We start from the raw sequence: 25810 nt of genomic DNA, 5'->3' as shown, positions 1-25810 counted from the left end.
TCTTTTCCTTTTTCTTCTTCTTTTTTTTCCTGGTGTGTAAATGTGTGTTGTATTGATTTATCAAATTGTTTCTTTTGAATCTCTCAAATTCTTCTTTTCCTTTTTCTTATTCTTTTTTTTCCTGGTGTGTAAATGTGTGTTGTATTGATTTATCAAATTGTTTCTTTTGTATCTTTCAAATTCGTAAGCCTCAAGGTGCCTCTGTGCTGGAATGTTTGTTTGTTTTAATCAAAACTAGGTATGTACATAGTTTAGGAGTCAAATAGCTCTACAAGGCCTATTACAAAAAAAGAAAAAATCAGGGCTGGGCATGGTGGCTCATGCCTATAATCCCAGTTACTTGGGAGGCTGAGGTGGGAAGATCACTTAATTCTGGGAAGCAGAGGTTCCAATGAGCTGGGATTGGGTCACTGCACTCTAGCCTGGGCAACAGAGTGAAACCCTGCCTTAAAACAAAACAAAACAAAACAAAACAAGACAAAACAAAAAAAATCAATTCCCTAGGCCTCAATTTCTGCCTCCTCTACCCCCACCTCCACCCCCATAATAACTTTTAGCTATTTCAGCTATTTCTTTTATATTTGTCTCAATACTTCTCAATAATATACTTTTACTGTTATTTCTCTTTTTTGTTTTTTTTTGAGACAGGGTCTCACTCTGTAGCCCAGGCTGGAGTGTAGAGACATGATCATGGCTCACTGCTGCCTCGACCTCCCAGGCTTAGGTGATTCTCCTACCTCAACCTCCCAGGTACCTGGGACTACAGGTACACACCACCACACCTGTCTAATTTATTTTTATTTTTATTTTTAATAGAGACAAGGTCTTGCTATGTTGCCCAGGCTGGTCTTGAACTCCTGAGCTCAAGCAATCCTTCTGCCTTGGCCTCCCAAAGTGCTGGGATTACAGACATGAGCCATTGTGCCTGGCACATACTGTTATTTCTTGATTTTTTAAAATGTAGGTGTTATCTATGAAAGATGTATTATTTCTTTCAACTACTCCAACCCCCAGCATACCCCAATCACACATACTTTTCTATCCATTATCCCAATATAGTTATGTCAGTTAAATTAGTAATAAGTATATTATTATGATTATATAAATTCTTATACATGTGCTATGATTACTTTTCCTTTCTTATACAACTTTTTGTTTTTCCTAAAGTTAATACAAGCTTTGTTTTTATTTTTCTCTTACTTTGTTTTAATATAATTATCACTAACTTATAACCAAATTCTCCCCTAAAAGTGTATTTTTTCTCATTACTACATAGTCGGGCATATTAGGTAGTCTATCAATTTCGTCTTCTTGGAAACACCTGGGAGCCATCTGATTGTCTCCCTTCTGACCTTGATTATTTTCTACACTAGCTTCACAGCGGTTATTCTGGGATCAAACCTCACAATTATTCTGAGAATTTACATTACCTCTTTCTGTATTAGATCCTGTTTCTAGGATGCTATGTGTATTAGTCAGCTTTTGATACTTTTTTTTCAGGAATGACTCCAAAATATGAGTAGCTTACAACAAAAAAGATTTATTTCTCAGTTTCATTAGACATCCTCTGTGGGTTGGCTGCGTCGTCTACTCTGTGTTGGCTTCTTCCCAGGACCCAGGAGCAAGCTCCATCTGGGCCATGCCAGTCTTTTGGGAAAGAAAAGGTCAATAATACACATGTTTTCACTTACATTCTATTGTTCAAACCAAATCAGTGGTCAAGTTTAATGTCAGTAGGATAGGTAGAAATAGAGACGACAGTGAATATTTGAAGACATAACACAATCTTTTATTTTATTTTTGTGAGACAGAGTCTCACTCTATCCCCTAGGGTAGAGTACAGTGGCGTGATCTTGGCTCACTGCAGCCTTGAGCTCCCCAGCTCAAGTGATCCTTCCCCTTCAGCCTCCCGAGTAGCTGGGACTACAGGTGTGCACCACACCACACCCAGATAATTTTTGTATTTTTTGTAGAGATGGGTTTTTGCCATATTGCCTTGGCTGGTCTCGAACTCTCGAGCTCAAGTGATCCTCCCACTTTGTCCTCCCAAAGTGTTGGGATTACAGGCGACATAATACATAATCTACCATGTATTTTTTTTTTTTTTTTTTTTTTTGAGACGGAGTCTCACTGTCGTCCAGGCTGGAGTGCAGTGGTGCGATCTCAGCTCACTGCAAGCTCCACCTCCCGGGTTCATGCCATTCTCCTGCCTCAGCCTCCGGAGTAGCTGGGACTACTCCTGCCACCACGCCTGGCTAATTTTTTGTATTTTTAGTAGAGACGGGGTTTCACAGTGTTAGCCAGGATGGTCTCGATCTCCTGACCTCGTGATCTGCCCGCCTCAGCCTCCCAAAGTGCTGGGATTACAGGCATGAGCCACAGCGCCCGGCTCTTATTTCTTATATCTTTGTTTGCTCTGACATTTTTGGGGAGCCCATCCCTCAAAAGCTTCCTGAAGAAGGGTATGTACGAGTATGAGATATTAGATATTGAGTTCATACATGTCTAAAAGTGTCTTTTTACTCAAGAGTAGTGTATTTGGGTATAGAATTCTATATTGGAAATAATTTTCCTCAGAATCTGTAAATTATTTAGTCTCATTGCCCTGAAAGTTCCTCATCTATAAAATGCGGATGATAACAATAGCACAATCTAACCACACTATTATGAGAATTCAATTAGATAATATATGTAAAGTACTCACCATAGTCTCTGGCATATAGTGAATGCTCCCTTATTACTATAATGGAAAAAGTGAAATGATAAGGTGTAATCATGATTTGCAATTTTAATTAATTGAACTATGTCCAGAGAACCTTTGAAATGAATTCTGCAGACATCTACTAAATAATTAGCATGTGCATTGTGGAATGTTTATTCTTCCTTTCTCTTCTGTTTGAACCTCTTTATGAAAATATCTTTGATTTGCAACTGCTTCAAGCCCAGTTGAGCTCAGCTAAGTAACTTCTGAGTAAGGATAGAAGAATTAGATAAAGTCATAGATTTTTCTGTGCACCAGTAGCTAATGAAATGAACAACAAAAATACATTGATAAAGTTCAAACAGCAGCTACAACAAGGTAAAGGGGAAAACCTTACATATAAGTGAAATGTTAAAAAAAAAAAAAAAAAAAGCCAAGGTGGCTCATGCCTGTAATTCCAACACTTTGGGAGGCCTAAGCAGGTAGATTACATGAGGCCATGAGTTCGAGACCAGCCTGGCCAACATGGTGAAACTCTATCTCTATTAAAAATACAAAAAGTAGCTAAGTGTGGTGGCTCATGCCTGTAATCTCAGCTACCAGGGAGGCTGAGGCATGAGACTCGCTTGAGCCCGGGAGGCGGAGGTTGCAGTGAGCCAAGACTGCTACTGTACTCCAGCCTGGATGACGGAGTAAAACTCTGTCTCAACAAAAAAGGTGGGGAGACAATAAAAGAAACAGAATATTCTGGTGCAGTAAGGTATGGCTCCTCACCTTGCCTCTATTCTTTAGAAGCCTGTAGTCCTTGCTACTCGGGAGGCTGAGGTAGGAGGGTTGCTTGAGGCCCAGAGTTCAAGAGCAGCCTGGGTCAACAAAGTGAGACCCCCCGCCTCTACCAAAAAAAAAAAAAATTAAAAAATTAGCTGAGCGTGGTGACATGCACTGTAGTCCCAGCTACTTGGGAGGCTGAGGTGGGAGGATCACTTGAGCCCAGGAGGTTGAGGCTGCAGTGAGCCATGCTTGCACCACTGCACTCCAGCCTGGGCAACAGAACAAGACCCTGTCTCAAAAAACAACAAACAATAGCAGCAACAGCAACAAAAACCCCAAAAAACTATGCATTGATTTCAAAACTTTCTTGAAAGAAAATAAACTTATAATAACTTTTATAACATGTTGAACAGGATCTAGTTTGAAGCACTAAAAAGGATAAGACATCAGTTTGAAAAAAGCTCCTATCAGAGCAACATTAATTCTGCTAAAATTGAACTAAGAACAAACATCAAACTTATGGCGGAAGCTTGAGTGGAGGAATGGTGAAATCACTGATGCTTTATGAAAAGTTTATGGGGAAAATGCCCCAAAGAAATCAGCAATTTGCAAATGGATAACTCATATTAAGAAGGGACAAGATGATGTTGACAATGGAGCCCACAGAGGCAGGCCATCCACATCAATTTGTGAGGAAAAAAATTAATCTTGTTCATGCCCTAATTGAAGAGGACTAATGATTAACAGCAGAAACAATAGCCAACACCACAAACCTCTCAACTCATTCAGTTTATACAATTCTGACTGAAAAATTAAACTTGAGCAAACTCTCCACTTGAGGGGTCCCAAAACCATTGCATCCAGATCAACTGAAGACAAGAGCAGAGTTTTCAAAGGAAATTTTAAATAAGTGGGATCAAGATCCTGAAGCATTTCTTCAAAGAATTGTATCAGAAGATGAAACATGGCTCTACCAGTTTACCATGGCTTTACCAGATTGTGCTGAAGACAAAAACACAATCAAAGCAATGGCTACCAAGAGGTGGAAACGGTTCAGTCCAGCAAAAGTGGACCAGTCAAGAGCAGAGGTCGTGGCAACAGTTTTTTTGGGATTCTCAAGGCATTTTGCTTGTTGATTTTCTGAAGGGCCAAAGAACCATAACATCTACTTGTTATGAGAATGTTTTGAGAAAGTTAGCCAAAGCTTTAGCGAAAAAAAAAAAAAAAAGCCTGGGAAAGCTTCACCAGAGATTCCTCCTCCACCATGACATATTCCTGCTGCTCATTCCTCTCATCAGACAAGGGCAATTTTGTGAGAGTTTTGATGGGAAATCACTAGGCATCCACCTTACCATCCTTCTAACTTCTTTTTGTTTCCTAATATTAAAAAATCTTTAAAAGGCACACATTTTAATGTAAAAGACTGCATTGATATGGTTAAATTCCCAAGATACTCAGTTCTTTAGGGATGGACTAAATGGCTGATATCATCACTTACAAAAGTGTCTTGAACTCGATGGAGCTTATATTGAGAAAGTTTGTATTTTTATGTTTATCTTTTAATTCCCTTTTGTCATAAATTTTTTGAAGTCCCCTTGTATGACTGACAAAAGCTATAAATTATAAACCCTGACAAAATAGAAATAATAGAAACCACAAGATTGGGAGTTGGAATATGGAGGTAGGAGGAAGTATACGAATACTAAATATCTTATTTCACAGAGCAAGTGGTCAACTGGCACTATTTTCTGTTTTTTTTCGTTCTTTTTTTTTTGTTTTTCAGATGGGGTCTCACTCTCTCACCTATGCTGGAGTGCAGTGGCATGATTTCGGCTCACTGCAACTTCCACCTTCCAGGTTCAAGTGATTCTCCTGCCTCAGCCTCCCAAGTAGCTGGGATTACAGGTGCGCACCATCACGCCTAGCTAATTCTTGTATTTTGAGTAGAGATGGGGTTTTGCTGTGTTGGCCAGGCTCGTCTTGAACTCCTGGTCTCAAGCAGTCCACCGGCCTCAGCCTCCCAAAGTGCTGAGATTACAAGTGTGAGCCATGGCGCCTGGCCAAGAAATATGGGCTATTCTGATTTCTTCTTTATGTATTTTCTTTGCTCACATTTTTTTGGGCTATTTCTCATATATTTCCTGCCTTTACCCTTTATATCTTTTTTTAACCAATGTATATTGAATATCAATCTACATAAACTGATGATTTAATAAATGTTGAAGTAATTTTTCCAGTTGCATAAGACTGTAAGTTCTATGAGGATTGGAGATATGTTTTATTCATCTTGGAATTCTGTCAGCACATGGCATAGGGACTTGCACATAGTAGACCACCAATACTTTTTTTGAATAAATGAATTAATTTGCTTTGTTTCATTTATGTTTGTTGCTAGAATAATGGCTGAAAACTAGCTGGGAATATAAGAAAAATGAGCCGTAATTGGAGAATATAATAAAGCCTGTCACCCAAATCTGAAAGACCTGTTATAAATGCTTCTGATGCTTCATTAAAGATATTCTATTGTTTTCAGCATCCATTTTCCCCCAGCAAATAATTTCTTTGTACTCTAATTTAATTCTTTACACTGCTATCAAAATTATCATTTTTAAACACAGATCTGATCTTGTCACTTCTCTATTTAAAAACCTCCAATGACTGCCTATTGACTATGCAACAGAGGTCAAACTCCTAAGCATGGCAATGAAGGTCCTACATGACCTGGCTTCAGTCCATCTCTTCCTGGCCAAGGCACCTTACAGGCTATCCATTCAGGGATACTTGCAGTTTCTAGAGCATGCTATACTCATGCTTATTTGGACCTCTCCGTCTTTGCTTATACAATTTCCTCTACTTAAATGTCACTCCTCATCCCATATCCATCTTTTCTGCCTTCTTCACAATCAAGACCCTACTCTAGTCCTCAAGGCCCAACATAAATACTTTCTCTGTAAGGCTTTACTGTCTCTCCTAATTAAGCCTACATAATTGTACCAATTGTTGTGCTCTTGTAGTACTTTGCTCATGCTCCATGTATTGTATTATAGCTAATTTACATACATCTAACACTCTCTCTTACATTGTGCAGAATTTTTTTCTTTATACACTTCTTGACTTATTTCCTTTTCTCATATCTGGGCTATGTCTTACATATTCTAGAACATTGTCACTGTGCCTAACACATATGCTCAATAAATGTTTGTAGTTTGGAATTTTAAAAACATGTGTACTGCTTATATTTCCATATAAAAAAAAAAACAAACCTCTTCTAAGTGTAATGGGGGCTAACCAAAAGTCTAAAAGTTAGGTAGAAAAACTGTCTCTTAAACTGTATGTGGTTTTCTGTCTTGATAAATGGGAAAACTAGAACATTTCTTCAAGAGAAGACTACTCTGGGAAAACTACATGAATTGTTTAGTTACTCATATTCAAACAAGTAGACATGTATTACTCTTAGAAAACTATAAAGCAACAATTAACCTGTATATAAATGCTTTAGACTGAGAAGCAGAGTGATTCATTTGAATATGCAAATCTTTGTGTGTGGAGCAGAAGTACTGCTTCTGCAGACATTGATGTAGAAGAGAAGAACAGAAAATCTGTTTCTTTCCTCTGTGCAGATTTAGAGCATATATGTGTCAATGCATTACTATTTCTGTGGAGATGTGAATGTCCTTTTGAGCCCCTGCTCTTTAGAGAGCAGAAGCTGAGACCTAATGAATATAGGAAAGCAAGGACAGGCATGATTTTCAGTGCTCTACTGGAGGAATAATTATGCAAAGGGACAGGACTGGCTTTGACAAGGCTTTACCTTGACCCACGTGTAAAGACTGAATAATTCAACCTTTGTGAGAAACATGCTGATGTTGACTATTGTGTTCTGATATGACAGCCCTGTTGAATCAGAGGTCAAGGTCATACCCTTGAGCATGCAGGGTGGGGTTTCCTCCAGAAGAGTAGATATTTCCATGGTTAGTCATTCTAGAAAGAGGTAGCACCTGGGACAGAAAATGGGACTTGGAAAGTGGACCCTAACCTGGGTAATGAGAGTTGTTTTCTTCACAGTGATTGGGAGTAAATGCCTAAGACATAGTCAGGGGAACTCTTGCTGGAGAGGGGAAGCTATCTTCAGCCACATGAACCAGAATGGAAGCCTGACAGTAAGGCCAGGCCTGTATCTAATCCATAGTCCATGAGGCTTTGAGAGTAGCTATATCATACTTCCAAGTTACACTTTGGATTATTCTTTTTTTTCTGAATATTGTTAGGAGTTACAGCTTGGTCTTAGCTGTGTTGGGGGAAACTTTGATGGGAAGGGCCTGTGTTTGTCATGTCCTGGTGAAGACAGGGCAGTGCTCCTTCCTGCCAAAATCTAAAGCAATGGTGAAGGTTGCATTGGCTAAAGAGAGAGACCAGTGTCCCAGAACAGCAGGGTATAGAATATCTGAAGCAGAGACACGAAATGCTTTGTTTAGTTATTTCAGGCATATGTGGGGGATAGTATCTCCCCTGGGGACTCCCTCATTGTAGAGAAGGAAAAGAAATTCAAAAGAGGGCTGATATTCTGATAATTTGGAAGGTGGGGGTTCAGAGCCATTATAATTTGGATTCTTATTTTTAAATGTGGACTCCTTTATACTTAAAGACACATGAAAGCTATGGCACTCTGGTTCTCAAGGGCAAATAAGGCCTTTTATTAAATAAGCCCTTTCCATTCTGGGCATCCTGGTTAATAGATTTGAGGAAAACAAAGATAAACAAAATATTTCTGTTTGGTTTTACTTTTTATTTTATTTAGAGACAAGGTCTTGCTCTGTTATCCAGGCTGGAGTGCAGTGGTGCAGTCATAGCTCCTGGCTCGATTGATTCTTCTGCCCAGTCTCCCAAAATTGAGTTTGGTTTTATATGAGCCCTTCCTTTCTAGTTCTCCTTATGCTTCTTCTCATGAGCTTTGTTGTGGAGGCATACATCTAGATTCTTGCTTTTCTTCCATTATTTTTTCATTCTCTGTATTCCTCACAAAGTGTTTTGTATCAGAGAAGAAGGGAGAGTTTGAAGTTCTCTCTGGATATTACACCTAAGCATGAATGAATATCTAACTGGTCTTTCAGTGAGGTGAGCATCTAAGCAGATGTAATTTTTTTTAATTACTTTTTTTTTTTTGAGACAGGATCTGGCTCTGTTGCCCAGGCTGGAGTGCAGTGGTGTGATCTTGGCTCACAGCAACCTTCCCCTCCCCCTAGGCTCAAGCAATCCTCCCACCTCAGCCTCCCCAGCAGCTGGGACTACAGGTGTGTGCCACCACACCCAGCTAATCTTTGTATTGTTATTATTATTATTATTATTATTATTGTAGCTATGGGGTTTCACCATGTTGCCTAGGTGGGTCTTGAACTCCTGAGCTCAAGCGATCTGCCTGCCTTGGCTTCCCAAATGTTGGGATTATTGGCATGAGCCACTGCACCCAGCCTCAGACATGATTTTCTCAGACTGAGCAAGGATGCTACTTAACACATTGACATAGGAAATACCATCTTACCTCTGTTGATTGCAACTGTGGCCATACTTCGAAAAAAGACTGCATTCAGTTCCTTAGAGCTTTTCTGGATTCATAGTACTTTGCCTTTTCATTCTAACAACTGCTTATTTGGATAACCTGTTAAAAACACTTTCCTACCATCACACTAATGGACTTCCTCTAGCTTGGACATTTTTTCTTGCTCTTGTTGATTCTAAAACAGTAACTTTTGCCTTCAACAAAAGCTCTTTCAGTTTGAATTTTTTTTCTTTCTTTTTTTTTCTTTCTTTTTTTTTTTTTTTTTTTTTTTTTCAGATGGAGTCTCGCTGTCTCCCAGGCTGGAGTGTGGTGGCCCAATCTCGGCTCACTGCAACCTTCACCTCCCAGGTTCAAGCAAATCTCCTGCCTCAGCCTCCTAAGTAGCTGAGACTACAGACACACGCCACCATGCCCGGCTCATTTTTGTATTTTTAGTAGAGACAGGGTTTCACCATGATGGCCAGGCTGGTCTTGAACTCCTGACCTCGTGATCCACCCACCTCGGCCTCCTAAAGTACTGGGATTACAGGTGTGAGCCACCGCACCCAGCCTGAAATATTTCATTATCTTCTTCCAGCTACATAACAAAGCTGAGCTTTGTAGAATATCACTTTGGCATATTAATAATTTTACTTGTCTCCAAGATCTTCCTGAAATTTTGAGTTTCTTCACAGGTCTTCCTCTGGGATTTAAGTGCTGTAGAATACCTGTCAATTCCATTTACTTCAGTTCAACAATTTTTTTTTTTTTAGACCGAGTCTCGCTCTGTCGCCCAGGCTGGAGTGCAGTGGCACAATCTCGGCTCACTGCAATCTCTACCTCCTGGGTTCCAGTGATTCTCCTGCCTCAGCCTCCCCAGTAGCTGGGACTATGGGCGCACACCACCACACCCGGCTAATTTTTGTATTCAGTTCAACATTTATTGAATACCTATTATGTTTCAGGCATCAGACTACCTGCTGAAGCTACAAAGTAGTGGAGCTCATGCCTGGTTTTATGCCTGGAACACTTGACTTACTAGTTCTAGACTCATAACTAACTCCATCTGAGTTGCACTGAAAAGAGAAACCTGCTCCTATGGCTATTAAATGCCACAAAGGAGAATGCAACCAATAAGAGCAGTCCAGGTTACTAAGGTGATAGAGAGAAAGAGGGGGAGGGAGAGGGGGAGGAAGAGATAGAGAGAGAGAGAGAAAGAGAGAGAGAGAATGAATGAGAATGAATCTCCCCATGCAAAAAAAAAAAAAAAAAAAAATTGGGAAAAATATTGGAATCCAAAGACACTAGGGAAGAAGCACACTTTGAAGGCGGGATAGTTCTCTAGGCTAATGTAGAGTTTCATTTTTGTTACACGTTATACCTATAAACAAGAACAGTGTAAATGAAAATAATAGGAAATTATGCCTATTTCATTATTTTAAATTAATATATTTATTACAGCATTAACGTTCTATGTTGACATGATTATTTATTTTTTTGAGACGGAGGCTTGCTCTTGTCCCCCAGGCTGGAGTGCAATGGCCATGATCTTTCAGGAGGCAACTTCTGCCTCCTGGGTTCAAGCGATTCTCCTGCCTCAGCCTCCCGAGTAGCTGGGATTACAGGTGCGTGCTACCATGCCGGCTAATTTTTTTGTATTTTTAGTAGAGACGGGGTTTCACCATGTTGGTCAGGCTGGTCTCGAACTCCTGACCTCAGGTGATCCGCCCACCTAGGCCTCCCAACGTGCTGGGATTACAGGCGTGAGCCACTGCGCCCAGCCGACATAATTATTTTATAACATTTCCTCCCATCAAAAATCTTTGAGGGAGAATATCTCTTACTGAAGTTTTGGTAAAAAACCTTGAAGTCTGTAAATTTGGGGTGACAAAGAGGAGACAATTCTTTGTGATGTATACCTCCTGACATACTATGTTGTTCTATTGAGAAAGTCTGAAGACATAATTTCCAGTTCTAAAAGTGCAAGGAAAAGATTCATTGCTTCCTCTGCTCCCTACCAGCTGAAGGAGCAATCTCCTTTTGTCTTCTGAAATAAAAAGGAGGAGGCAAAGGGTGTTAGAGTGGAGGGTTTTTTAGGGGATTAAACCCGGGTACTTCAGAACCTCTGAGGTCCCTTTAGCTTTTATTTAAGTAGCTCCTGTTTCCCAAAATAAGAGGGCTGGAGCACAGAGGTCAGACGGGCCAACTTAGGGTACAGCACAGGTCGGGGGCAGTCGCCTGATCTGGATCGAGAGGCACCCGCATTCTGCAGGTGCAGGGACTGTGATCCAGCACCCTGCCGCCTCGCCGCTCCGGCTCCCAAGAGGGCGGGAACCGCGGTGTTGCAGGGTGCGGGGCTTGGCTTCGGAAAGGCAGATCAAGTGTATTTCAGGCGGCAGACATCAATCCAGTTGGGTGCTCACACCTGGCCCGGGGGAGGGGAAACAGCATCCATAGGAACCACGGGGCGGAGAGGAACCCCTAGTTTGGGACGCTAGAGGGCTGCTCCGGCTTGACTAGGTCCGACTGCTTTTCTGTGATTGCTTCTTTATCCCGCCCATCATCCCAGTGCTCTATCTCGATTGGCTTTTCGGTCTGCCACTCGGTTCCGCCGCGCTGACCCCCATTGGCCCCCTCCAGTTGAGGCCCCGCCCCCCGAGCTGGGCACGGGCACTGGGGCGCCGAGGAGACAGAGCCCGGCGCTTGATCTGGGCTGGGGGGAGGCGGTGGCGGCTGAGGGAAGGAGGAGGATAAGGAGGAGGAACGAGGCCAGTAGGAGGCAACGGCAGCGACGGGGCCGGGGTGATGGTGCAGGTGCCTGGGGTCGGTGCGGAGCTGCCAGGCTGAGGGACGCCTGGTCCAGGGTCCGCAGCGCCGCCGCGTCGCTCCGGGGCGGGCGGGCGGGAAGATGCTGAGCAGGTTGATGAGCGGCAGCAGCAGGAGCCTGGAGCGCGAGTACAGCTGCACCGTGCGGCTGCTGGACGACAGCGAGTACACCTGCACCATCCAGGTCAGCGCCGCGCCGCCCCGCCCCGCCCGCGGGACCCCCTCGTCCCCCAAGTCTGGTCAACTTGGCCGGCGGCGGCCGCCGCCCAGGGATCGCCCCAGTCCCAGCGCCGTGCTTTGTCCGTTCCTGGTTGCGGCGGACCGCCCTGGTGCAGGGCGCCTTCACCGGAGCCCCTGCCGGAGCCCTGGCACCCGGTGTGTCACCGCCGCCGCGGGGCGAGTCTCCGCGTCCCACACCCCTAAGTCCTCCCCTGCTCTCCCTGGGTGAGGGCGCCCCGTCCTGGTTCCTCGAGCCCGCCCGGGTAAGGTGCACCTTTCCGGGGCGCCCGGAGGGAGGAGGGTAGGGCGGTAGGCTCCTAGCCCGGCCGCCCCGTCGGGGGCGCAGGCTTTGGCTCTCTGGCCGGGCAAGGACGTATGGCTGGCTTTTCTTATCTCTCTTGGGTTGGAAGGATAATGGTTTATGTCATAATTCCTCCCCCCCCTCCCCATTTGTGAGTCAGAGCTTTCAGAAGGTAGAACTGAACGCGCAGCCCATGCGGAGTGGCCTATTGAAGGAAGCCCAGTTCTCTGGGTTTTAGAGATTTAGGCCCCCTCCCGCCTTTCGATCCCCAAATCTTATTGTGTGGGCGGTTCTGGGGGACGTGAGGTAAAGATTTAGGAACAAGTCCTAGCGATTTGGGGCTTGGCAGTGGCCAGGAAGAATCGGCGACTTACGAAAAACGCCAACAATACGGTAATGCTCAACAGCATTTCTTTCAGAACCTGGTATTTTTGAAGGGATTTTTACAACCTCTTGCTCATGTTCCTTCACTACTGCTGTGTGCACGTCAGGAGTAGTAGTCTTTCCCGGGAATGCAGTCACAGCCCTCTCTCCTCCCTCATGAAAAAGTCAGAGATTGAAAACATTGACAATGCTCCCGTGTTTAGTTCATCAGCCAGGAGGATCCTGCGCTCATCGCCGGAAGCTGCTCTTTGTGGAGAAGCAAATTGAGCTGGACCCGGAGGGGTCTCACCTGATCCTTTGCCTTTGCAGCAGGAAAACAGAGGAGGAGGCTTCTGGCTCAGATGTGACAGACAAAAAGTGTCGGCCTGGGTCCTACCCTCAGTGTCTTCTTGTCCCCCGCCTCCTTATTTATTTATTTTTGCTGACAGTGCTCAATAGCGGAAAATAGCGGTGTGTGAGAAAGACACTGGGTAGTGTATGAGAGCAGCTGCTCTCTGCTGACTCCGTGCTCAATTCAGCCTTCTCCTCACTTTCCCTTTTCTCCCTCCCCTCGAAACCAGCTCTGGGCATAAGTGCTGACTGCTGCCAAAGATCCATGAGGGTAGAGAAAGAGTACAAAATCTCTTTTTAAGGCCACTTAAATACAGACTAAGCAGTCATAAAGATGCTAGCCATCAAGTGAAAGGATTTTTGTAGTTGAATATGATAGAGAGATGCTCTGTATTATTTCCTTGCTGAATGAGTGGAATACTACTTTTTGTTCCTATTGTATCATTGTGCCATGTCCAATTTTTTTTTGTTTTTTGTTTTGTTTTGCTGGGGTATGAGAATACATTGAGTTGATATCTTCACCATTTGAGTATATTGTCTAAAGCTTTTTAAAAGTCTTTATCCTTTTGTTTTAAAATTTAAAGCATTTATCCAATAGCATATCAAGGGGAGTGTGAGATTTAGACTTTATAAGTCCTAAGAATACTTTTGGGGTATGTGAAATAATTTCCGAGGCAGGTCATTAACTTTTGCCAAGGTGTAGAATACAAATAAAACACAATTTACATCACCTTTTCGCTAGAAATGATTGTTAACCTTGTGGTTTTAAAGTATTGCAATGAGGCAAATAGTTATTTTTTTCCCAGTTAGTGGAATCTTTGAGGTTGCTTGATTGGTATTATAATTGTGGGTAGTTTTTATTACCATTTAGAAAAAATATTTTTGAGTTAAATAGGACTTATTGGATTTGTGCTTGCTATATCCTACTATGGCTGTACTTATTTTCCTACTGCTCTCATTTTACATTATTACAATTTAATTTTATAAAATATCTAGGCCACCTAAAAAATTAAACTTTGTTTAATATGGCCACACTGTAGTAAGTGTCCACTGTCTAGACATGTTAATGATTGTGCATTGTTATTTTTGCATGGAATCTAAAAAACACAGGGATTGTTAAGTATACGTAATGTTGCCATTCTTTGGCACCACTTTTGTGAATTGCTTTTGTTTTTACCCAAGTGATGAAATGTAGCAAAAGGACAGTATCTTATATGAAATTAACATTTTCTGCATGTAGCTTTTTTGAACATTTAGAAATTGAGCTTTTCTTATCAACTTTTCCCCTCGTACATTTCTGTAGTTAGTGTGTGTGTATATGTGCATGTGCTTATTTGTTAAATACTGGGCATAGGATCTTTTAAATCAGTATGGAAAGGATCTGTGAACTTCTTATTAGGTTAAGCAATATTCCCAACATTTTAGGCATTGTAGCACTGTGTATTTTAATTTTTATGGTGATAATTTGAACTCATTTTCCTTAAAGTGTTGTATGCCATGTTTTTGTTTAAATAAAGTATCTATTTTAGAATGACTTTACTGCCTTAGCATAATCAGAGACTACTTAGGATATTACAGAATCAGAAATGTATCACTGGGTTGGAGTCATGATAGTTACATTTGGTAAATTTCAGTTGTAGGAAATTCTGTCAAAGTATTTGTCTATCCTTTCATAATGCAGCATTTATTCTGATCTGGCATTTAGGATGTAATTATTAAGGTAATGAAAATGCCTTATATCTTTTCAATGAAGGTTGCCACAGTTACCAGACTATTCTTTCACTCTTTCTGATATGCAAATGTATTTGTAGACCATGAGAAATGAAAGTATACATAGGAGGGTTGTAGTATAATTGCTCCCCTGTGAAGAACATTGTTAACAGCTCCCTGCCAGTTTTGAAGGTCATTGCCTCGTAAATGCAGATCTGGTCTACTCACCTGTTTTTCACTCATCTGTTTCATTTATGGAGATTTTATATATATATATATATACACCACATTTATCACCTTACTTTGTTATTTGGAAGAAAATAGGGAAAATTAAAAAATGAAAAGATAACTAATATCTTTGAACTCAGTATACCGAAGGAGTCATTTACATGCTTAGGCATGTAATATCCTAAGGAATAGATTTTTATGTTTTTAAGAAACGGGATCTTGCTATGTTGCCCAAGCTGGACTTGAATTCCTGGGCTGAAGTGATTCTCTCGCCTCAGCCTCCCAAGTAGTTGGGACTACAGAAGTGCACCACCATGCCCTGCTTATAAGGAATAGATTATTTTATTATTATTATTATTATTTTTGAGATGGAGTCTCGCTCTGTTGTCCAGGCTGAAGTGCAATGGCGCAATCTCAGCTCACTGCAACCTCTGCCTCCCGGTTTCAAGCGATTCTCCTGCTTCAACCTCCCGAGTAGCTGGTATTACAGGCACCCACCACCATGCCTGGCCAATTTTTGTATTTTTAGCAGAGACGAGGTTTCACCATGTTGGCCAGGATGGTCTCTATCTCTTGACCTCATGATCCACCCGCCTTGCCTCCCAAAGTGCTGGGATTACAGGCATGAGCCACTGCACCCGGCCAGGAATAGATTTTTAACTATCTTTCAGCTTATAATAGTTTATAAATTATAAGAATATATATTGCAACATTTCTAGTAGAAATATGTGTTGAAAAAGTACCTATTTTCAAGTCAGAAATGTTAATCAGTTTTTTGTGATTACTGAAATTTGAGCTACTCAAGAAATGAATTTGATTTTACTGAGAGACATATTAAAATAATGGATTAAGCAGCCAGGTTAAATTGTGCACTTAAATAAGATACTACCATAAATAGAATGTGTGTGCAGGGGCATTTCCATAGTATAACCAATATTTGGATTTGATTGTGGCTCAACCACTTAGTAGCTGTGGTAGCTAGGGTGAGAGAGGGAGGGAGAGAACAAATGTATTGAGCCCTGTGCTTGCCAGGCACTCTAGAATTTATAATAGATTAAGAGAAAGCTATAAATCATAAACCCTAAGAATTATCACATCTAGTTCGATGCCTTACATAGTTTTAATTCAATAAATATTTGTTCTAATTTGTTTGTGCTACATGATTGCTATGTTAACTTCACTTCAAATTTTCTTATTCCTGAAAATAATAAACAGTTCTAACAACTGTATAACTCTTTATAGTTTTAATCCATTCCATTACAAACCATTTTGCTGTGTGATCCGTCTCCCAGGTGAGAAGTACAGTATGTTAGTGTGGTATTTATGAGGTATTTGAGGTATTTATGAAGTCAATTTCTGCAATTATCCTTTGTTGAATTAGTGGAGTGCCAGTTGGTATAGCTCCTATGACTTTTTGGTTTGTCTTTTAGGATTTCAAAACTTTCAGGTCCCCCTGCCTCCATCTCTGCAAGTTTAGAGGGCTTAGATCAAATGAATACTGTGTGATGCAGTACTTCATGGAGTGTTAGAGTTCTGCCAGAATTAGGATTTTGAGTGTAGGGATCGCCATAGCTACAGAAGTTTCCTTCACACTTTTCCCCTTAGTACCCCATAAAAGAGGAGACAGACTCCTCACAGCCTCATTTTCTCACCTCTTGCTCCAAGAGGAAGTGGACTATGCTTCCCATCCTGTTTCTAGTTATATCTATTTTAAGCTGAATTCACCTTTGATAGCCTCATCTATAACACCCTGTCTGACTCTGCAGACCCTGTTTCATGGAGTAGCCTACTGTGAGTTGCTCGTCTCTCAAATGTGTCTAGTTAGGGCTTGTACTAAAGAAGTGAATATCATGGAGGATTGGCAGCAACCTTATAGCTTCTGTTTCTCACTTCTGTAGTGCCCAGGAAGGACAGTGCTGCTTTCCTGGAGGCCAGGTGATGGTTGTTGCCCCTCTGTTTTTGGGGCTTAGGCCAACCACCTCAGTGGTTTTCTTATGCAGCTGGGAAATTTGAAGGGTACTAAAGCATCTCCATTCCCATGTTGCAGGGAGAATGGTGTTTCCCCTAAGACAGCAAATCGCCAATTCATATGTCTATCCTAGCAATTGAAGCAGGTCTTCCATTCCTTTTAAGACCCTAGACCCTGGTGACCAATACAACTCTTTGGACTTTTGGCTAGACATGGTGGCTCATGCCTGTAATCCTGGCAATTTGGTAGGCTGAGGTGGGAGGATCACTTGAGATCAGGAGTTTGAGACCAGCCTGGTCAACATGGTAAAACCCCCGTCTCTACTAAACATACAAAAATTAGCCAGGTGTGTGCTGTTACATGCCTGTAATCCCAGCTGCTCGGGAGGCTGAGGCAGGAGAATTGCTTGAACCCGGGAGGCGGAGCTTGCAGTGAGCCGAGATAGCACCATTGCACTCCAGCCTGGGTGGCAGAGCAAGACTCTGTCCCCCCCCCAAAAAAAAGGTCTCGACTTTTACAAGCACTTTAAATACAGGTAGAGCCAAAGATAAACCAAGGGGAACAGAGGGTCTAAGTTCACATACTCCCAACCTCCAGTTTCTCCATCAGGCTAAAACTGTCTCAGAGAAATTTAAATTATGGACCTTTTGCCTCCAAAGGTCAACATGTGATCTTCATTATTGTTGTCAACATTTTGACCAAGATAGGCCCCTATATTGGTCTTTCAACAGTTGTAATTGTTGTATTATTTCTAAAGATTGTGTTTTACTTTTGTGATCTTACCAACTTTCTAGTATCATATCCTAGATTTGGGAGGCAGGAACTTGTAAAGACTCTTAGGTTCAAATTCCCCAGGCTTTTGCCTGCTACCGTTAGACTAAACACAAACTTGTGTGAATCAAGTTCTCTAAAGAGATCCTTCCGTGCCATGCTCATGAAGGCAAAATAATTGGGCCACATGCTTGGCAACCACTGAGTTTGTGTACAATAGCTCCATTCACTTGTCTACAGAAAACACCCCTTTGACAGTGATTATAGCTTTCAACCCCCCACCCTTCCACTTCTGACTCCCTGAATTACCATGACCTCATCTGCTGCTTCGTATTTAGAGGTGCTCTGGACCACTCCAGAAGTGCCTAGAACTCATTCCTGTGTGTTAAAGATCAGTTCAAAGCCTCAGACAACCACTGCCCACCAAGAAAAACCATTCAAAATCAGGACCAAATCTAGCTATTCTTATGCCTCATTTGAATCATTTTACTATGTCACAATTCAGGGGCCCTTTTCCTTCAGTAGAAATTGTGAGGCCTCTCAAAAGCATGGAAAATGAAATAAGGGATTGGATAAAGCAGTGGTTCTCAAAGTATGGCCCCTAGATAGGCATTATCCATATCACCTGGGTACTTGTTAGAAATGCAAATTCTTGACCCCATCCCAGACCTAGTGAATCAAAAACTCTGGGGATGGAGTTCAGCAGTCTGTTTAACAAGTCTTCCAGGTGATTCTTAGGCTTGCTGAGGTTTGAGAATCACTACTACTGGGTTACAGAGATATTTAGTAGGTAAAATGGACAAGTGTTGATTGACTGGATGTAAAATGTGAGGGAGAGGGAGAGGCGAAGAAGGAATCTCACATTTCTAACTTTTGATTTATTCCTGAATTGTCTTAATAGATTCTCTTCCCTTGCAAGGTAAATGCTAGGTTGTCTACAGATATGCATACCTATTTTCAAGTGAGTAGGAGTCTAAAGATTCTGCAGTGCGTCATTATACCAGTTTGATGCTGTTGTATTTATTGGTTAGTATTTTTTGTCTCTCCTGACCTAAAAACAGTAGATTATTGTATGTTTGTATATTGTTTTTTTAAATAAATTTTGTTCACAACTTGACACACTGGGGGAAAGGAAGAGTCAAGGCCCCTGTTGTCGAAGGGCTTACAACTTAGGGATTGCAAACACATACATAACAAACTATAAAGCATCATAGAATTTGGAGCTAAGACAAGGGGATATGTTGTGGCAATGCAAATTTGGGTTGGAGTTTGGGAGATGGGGAGGGATTCCAAAATTAATAATTGTTTTTCAAAGGAGATGAAATTTGAACCAGGTTATGAAAAATTGCCAAAAGCAGGGCCAGGCACTGTGGTTTATGCCTATAATCTCAGTGCTTTGGGGGACCAAGGCAGGAGGATCCCTTGAGGCCAGGAGTTTGAGTCTATCCGGGGCAACATAGCAAGACCTTGTCTCTACAAAAAATTTAAAATTTAGGCTGGCATGTTGGTGTATGCCTGTAGTCGTAGCTACATGAGGAGGCTGAGGTGGGAGGATTTCGTAAGCCCAGGAGTTTGAGGTTACAGTGAGCTATGATTGTGCCATTGTACTCCAGCCTGGGCTACAGATGGAAACCTTGTCTCCTAAAAAAAAAAAAAAAATTGCCAAAAGCATGAAATGGCATGGGGACACGTAAAGAGCATTCGAGGCTGAGTTAACAGCAGACTACTTCTAAGTGGAAAAGTTAAAAATGTAAAGTCTTCAGTTCTTTCCTTTAGTATGTTTATATGACTTACTCTGGTACAGTTGAGTCAAACAACAGAAATCTGCTTGGGGAAAATTCCTGTCAGTAAATTTCAATCATACTTGATATGCAGAGAGGAATCAATCTAAACTAATAATGTATAAAGCTAGTGTTGAATTAAATCTAATTCTAAAACTGTATAACACAAATTAAGATTCTTCACAAAGCAATGGCATTATGTCAAGAAAAGGTGGATTCAGATTTCAATCTTCATTCTGTGGATGCAGTAACTACATATGAATTTTATTTCCAAGAGGACTCTTCTCTTCAGGATCGGTTTAATCATCTGACAAAAAAGAGGGTATCAAATTGCAACATTTAGCCGATGTTTGAAAATCCTTTGATGAATACAGTGCAGCCCCAATTGTGCATTAACAGTTAAGAAATGTGACCCATGGAGTCCTAAAAGGCACATTTCAGCATCTCTGTTCCTAAACCTAAGCGGCCACCAAAAATAGCTTCTCTTGAGGACCGAGGATTGCGTCTCTGAATTCCCCAGTGAACCCCTGACAGCTTCGAAGTTCCCAGCCCTATACAGGGTGTACTTTTAGCACTCAACACAATGCCAGGCTAGAGCTTTGGGGATGGGAACCTCCAAGAAAGCACTGTTCGGCATTTGGGCAATCAGTGTTCGGCAGAATGCCAATGCTAATAGGTTATTTTGCTCTGGAAAAGGAGAAAAAGAAGGGATAGTCTAAAGACTGATGAATAGGGATGACTGACAATACGGACACTCCACTTTATTGGAGAGATTAAGGGGGCTTGCTGTGAAGTGGTATTGTGGGAGCCAGAAAAATTAGCAAAGGCCCACAGGCCCAAGACCTGAAATAAATAGTGGTACATCAAACCCGCATGCCCTAGGGCACATTCAAATGTCTGGCCACTTTCAGTGAACTTGTAGTAGGAAAAAGCCAAATCATTAGGAACCCTCATAGTCTGGCACTCCATCCAGGCACTCCTTAGTCAGGCAAATTATCCTTCACCTCCAGACAGGTGCAGAGCCTTTTTTCTCTAAACCCTGACTTAACCCAAGGGCCTGTAGTCTGGGCCTCAGTCTAATTTTGAGGATACTGAGTAGAAAAGTTGGCTTCAGGATTTCCAAAGGATTCCAAATACTCTAGGCAGGAGGTGCCACTAAGATTCTTGTTTTGTTAGACTTGAACCAAGCAGGTAAGAACATTGATCAGAACACAAGAAAGGCCGGGCGCGGTGGCTCACGCCTGTAATCCCAGCACTTTGGGAGGCCAAGGTGGGTGGATCCCCTGAGGTCTGGAGTTTGAGACCAGCCTGACCAACATGGAGAAACCCTGCCTCTACTAAAAATAAAAAATTAGCTGGGTGTGGTGGCGCATGCCTGTAATCCCAGCTACTCTGGAGGCTGAGGCAGGAGAATCGCTTGAACTGGGGAGGCGAAGGTTGCGGGTGAGCCGAAATCACGCCATTGCACTCCAGCCTGGGCAACAAGAGAGAAACTCCGTCTCAAAACAAACAAACAAACAAACAACACAAGAAAGCGGAATTAGTGAATTCACATAAGGATCTCATGTACTTCCAGAGGTAATTTAAGATGGAGAAAGCATCTAGCCTGCCCTCTTTTAGATTTTTTGCCTCTAGAGCATTTTTTTTTTTTTTTTTTAGAAGTCTCACTCTGTAGCCCAAGCTGGAGTTCAGTGGTATGATGTCGGCTCATTGCAACCTCTGCCTCCTGGGTTCAAGCAATTCTTGCGTCTCAGCCTCCTGAGTAGCTGGGATTACAGGCATGCACCACCACGCTCCGCTAATTTTTGTATTTTTAGTACAGAAGGGGTTTCACCACGTTGGCCAGGCTGGTTTCTAAACTCCTGACCTTAAGCAATCCACCCGCCTCAGCCTCACAAAGTGCTAGGATTACAAGTGTGAGCCACCATGCCTGACCTTGCCTCTAGAAGACCCTAAAAGCCCCAAAGTTATTATGGAATTGGAGGTTTGTAGGTCAGAAGGACTCCATGGATTGGCAATGATGCCTGGAATGTTATAAGGCATATTAAGCCTGCAATTTCTCAGTATACACTTATCTGTCTAACAGAATAGACCCTCACCTCTTTGGGAGGCCATTTGGAAGTTATACTATCAAAAGAAATTTGGCTGTTGAGCAGTGAAACTCTGATAAAAACATAAGGAAGTCCCAGTACTGGAATGCAACTTCTTCAAACTATGCCCAGCTTCAGATTCTAGTACATGTGAAATAGGTTTTAAAAAAACTAGGAGAGGAATTTGCTTGGTGTAGCTACAGGACATAAAATACTGAACCAACTAAGCAGCACAGCTAATCTGAAAACTTAATACTTTCTTTGCTTACTTTTAAATTTATCTTACATAATTTAAAAAAGTTTGTTTAAATGAATAGCCACATTACAGACTGTACATCTATGAACTGTTTTCTAATTTTATGGTAAGGAGATATTACCCATATTCTAATTTGTAATATTGGGTATACTAGTCAGTCTGATTATTTTTAAAGAGACAGATATAATGATATACTATCTTACTGCAAATGAGATCTTTCAGTGTGTCATTATAAAATATTGTGGACTATTTTTACTAATGATTTATCTCACATAAGCTACTTTCTGGCTGAAAGACAATGACAAAAGAAGTGGAAGAATTTTACTTTTTCTTCACTTTCTGAATTCCACAATTTTATTTCTTGCCATTTTTCCTGAACAAGATAGCTCTTCTGTTCGTCTCTTAGTCTCCTTTGCTTTATGCTAATTTATACTATTAGCCTCTCATTTGATAGAGTCTTTTATCACCATTTCTAATTGCCATCGCTGCTTAGTTGTACCTTTGCTGGTAAGATTCTTTGTGTGATGGTCACACCTTCTCTTGGTAGTGAGAGGTATTAAATAGGTGCATTCATAGTGTATGTAAATGTACACTAAGGCATAATGTGATATGTGTACTTTAAGTTCATTTTTAAACATAAGAGTTTTGTGTATTTAGTTAATTGAGGCAGTACAAACAAATGGAAATCTGTATTGTATAAAATGACATCATGGAACTCCAACCTAAAGATTCCTGAAAGCCTTGGGCTTTAGCTGGATTGGTATTATATGTTAAGAGTTTTCTATTAACTTTTTTTGGTAATAATTTCTTAATGGATTAATAGAACCAATGTGACTCTGTGTCTACTATGTCTTCAGGTCTGGTGCTTCAGGAATGGGTAGACATGATGGCAGGAGGTGGACTTTCCATGGCCAGTAAAGCCTTACTTTAGACAGCCGAAGTTAGAGTGGAGGGAGAATTAACATAATTGACTAAATGGAGAAACAAAATATCAAAACCAGAGAAACAGAGGGGTTGGAGTGAGAGCCTTAAGTGAGAGCTTAAGTGGAGCCTTAAGCAGAAATACCTGGACAGAATCTGGAGAGAGAATCTGGAGAAGCAGGTTGAGGATAATGAAAGAACATTGGAGATCTTTTTTTTTTTTTTTTTTTTTAAGACGGAGACTTGCTCTGTTGCCCAGGCTGCAGTGGCACAATCTTGACTCACTGCAACCTCCGCATCCTGGGTTCAAGCGATTCTCCTGACTCAGCCTCCCTAGTAGCTGGGACTGTAGGCTCAAGTCACCACACCTGGCTAATTTTTGTATTTTTAGTAGAGACAGGGTTTCGCCATGTTGGCCAGGCTGATCTCGAACTCCTGACCTAAGGTGATCCACCTGCCTCAGCTTCCCAAAGTACTGGGATTACAGGCCTGAGCCACCGCACCGGCTGAGATCTATTTTTTGTTGTTGTAGCTGTGTGTGATGGTAGAGGCTTAATGGTTTAAAGGAGCCCTCTGGGCCTGGCCTCCATGTGGGGGTGACATTTAAAATGTTCAACCATCAATGAGTCATAGTGAACACCTCACTGCACAATACTCTGCCACAGTGCACTGGTGCTGGGTATAGAACCCTCTACTGGATGGGCCACTAACTATTTAGTGCTGACCACGTTCTATTCTCTGGCTTCCCATTTGCCCTTGCCAGATGTGGGGACCAAATTGTGTAGGTTTTACCTTTCTGTGGAGTGGTGGGCCCATTCACATCTTTCACATGTTTCCCAAGTGCACCTCTAATTATTTTATCTTTTAAAAATCCTACATGGTTTTCCCATTGCCTACAGGATAACAGGAGCCTTTTAGCATGGCACAGAAGGCCTTCCATAATCTCTCTGCTACCCCCCTTTCCAACATTGTCTTGTCTCATCTTCCGTATGCACCTTTTCTCACTGCATGGATCACCAGCCTTCTTGTTCCAGGGTAGACTCCCTCCCCATTGTTGCTGGGCAGTGCCTTGGGGGACTTACAGCACTTACCATATTGAAATGTGAATATTTTTGCCAGAACAGTGGCCAACACCTGTAATCCTAGCACTTTGGGAGGCCGAGGTGGGCGGATCACGAGGTCAGGAGATTGAGACCATCCTGGCTAACATGGTGAAATCCCGTCTCTACTAAAAAAAAAAACAAAAAGTTTAGCCTGGCATGGTGGCAGGCGCCTGTAGTCCCAGCTACTGGGGAAACTGAGGCAGGAGAATGACGTGAACCCAGGAGGCGGAACTTGCGGTGAGCCGAGATCATGCCACTGCACTCCAGCCTGGGCGACAGAGCGAGACTCCGTCTCAAAAAATGAAATATAAATATTTTCTCACATGTCTGTCTCTCAGTGTACTGTGAACTGTTTGAAGGGCAGAGGTATCTTTGTACAGCTAGTAACTAAGGTGTCACCGAGGGGCTTAATATATGTTGATTGTAGATGTGTATGAATAAAGGTGTTAGCTCTGAAAAAATGATTATTAAATAATGCAAATGGGTCTGATGCGGTGGCTCACACCTATAATCCCAGCACTTTGGGAGGCCAAGGCGGGTGGATCACGAGGTCAGATCGAGACCATCCTGGCTAACATGATGAAACCCCGTCTCTACTAAAAATACAAAAAATTAGCCGAGCATGGTGGCACGTGCCTGTAGTCCCACCTACTTGGGAGGCTGAGGCAGGAGATTTGCTTGAACCTGTGAGGTGGGAGTTGCAGTGAGCCGAGACCGCACCACTGCACTCCAGCCTGGGCGACAGAGTGAGACTCTGTCTCAAAAAAAAAAAAAAAAAAAAAATGCAAATGTAGGGCCAGGTGTGGTGGCTCACGCCTGTAATCCCAGCAGTTTGGGAGGCCAAGGCGGGCAGATCACATGAGGTCAGGCATTCAAGACCAGCCTGGCCAACAAGATGAAACCCTGTCTTTACTAAAAATATAAAATTTAGCCAGGCATGGTGGCGCACGCCTGTAATCCCAGCTACTCGGGAGGCTGAGGCAGGAAAATTGCTTGAACCTGGGAGATGGAGGTTGCAGTGAGCCGAGATCACGCCACTGCACTTCAGCCTGGGCGTCAGAGTGAGACTCCATTTCAAAAAAAAAAAAAAAAGCAAATGTAAAGTTACCTATAGCTTGAGCTAAATAGGTGAAAAGATGAACCCATCATGTTTTCTATTTTTGAGAGTTATGATATGGTGATATTATTTGTTTCATTTTGTTTTGAGACAGGATCTTGCCCTGTTGCTGAGGCTGGAGTGCAGTGGCATGATCTTGGTCCGCTTTACCCTCGAACTCCTGGGCTCAAGCAATCCTCCTGTCTCAGCTTCCCCAGTATCTGGGACTACAGGTGCATGCCACCAAGCCCAGCTAATTTTTAAAATTTTCTTTTGTGGAGACAGAGTCCTGCTATGTTGACCAGGCTGGTTTCAAACTCCTGGACTCAAGTAATCCTCCCATGTCAACATCCCAAAGTGCTGGGATTATGAGTGTGAGCCACTGTGCCCAGTCTATGATGACTTTAAAAGCTGGTTAGTTAGTGATGAGGGTTGCACAACTCTGGGAACATACTAAAAACCACTTAATTGTATACCATAAAATGGTGAATTTTATGGTATGTGAATTAAATTTCAGTGCCAATGTAAATTTCCTGGTTTTGATAACATACTATAGTTATGTAAGATTTTACCACTGGGGGAAGGTGGGTGAAGGGCACATGGGACATCTCCTTACTATTTTTTGCAATTTTGTGTATCTATAACTATTGCATAATAAAAAAATGTAAAAAGGTTAGGATGGGCACAGTAGCTCATGCCTCCAACACTTTGGGAGGCTGAGGCGGGAAGATTGCTTGAGTCCAAGAGTTTGAGACCAGCCTGGGCAACATAGTGAGACTGCTGTCTCTACAAAAAATAATAAAAAAAAAATTAGGCA

General features: G+C 42.1%; 1 protein-coding gene and 1 pseudogene across 5 annotated transcripts in view; one reads left to right on the top strand and one right to left on the bottom strand.

Annotated features, from left to right (window-relative positions):
• The first annotated feature begins 10454 nt into the window (after window positions 1-10454).
• Window positions 10455-25810, top strand: part of FRMD5 (FERM domain containing 5) — a 336834-nt gene continuing 321478 nt past the window's right edge. For 4 of the 5 annotated variants that reach the window (XM_054452213.2, XM_054452216.2, XM_054452212.2 and 1 more), the window contains exon 1: window positions 10455-12018. In XM_054452213.2, coding sequence (XP_054308188.1) covers window positions 11917-12018 — 102 coding nt within the window. In that variant the 5' untranslated portion in view covers window positions 10455-11916. The remainder of the gene's footprint in view (window positions 12019-25810) is intronic. The other variant, XM_063652194.1, reaches the window with a different exon arrangement.
• The window catches only part of LOC134738293 (glyceraldehyde-3-phosphate dehydrogenase-like), a 134227-nt pseudogene continuing 120593 nt past the window's right edge, over window positions 12177-25810 (bottom strand).

The sequence above is a fragment of the Pongo pygmaeus genome, chromosome 16 (assembly GCF_028885625.2).
Source record: "Pongo pygmaeus isolate AG05252 chromosome 16, NHGRI_mPonPyg2-v2.0_pri, whole genome shotgun sequence".
Lineage (NCBI taxonomy): Eukaryota > Metazoa > Chordata > Mammalia > Primates > Hominidae > Pongo > Pongo pygmaeus.
This window is presented reverse-complemented; position numbering and strand designations above follow the sequence as displayed.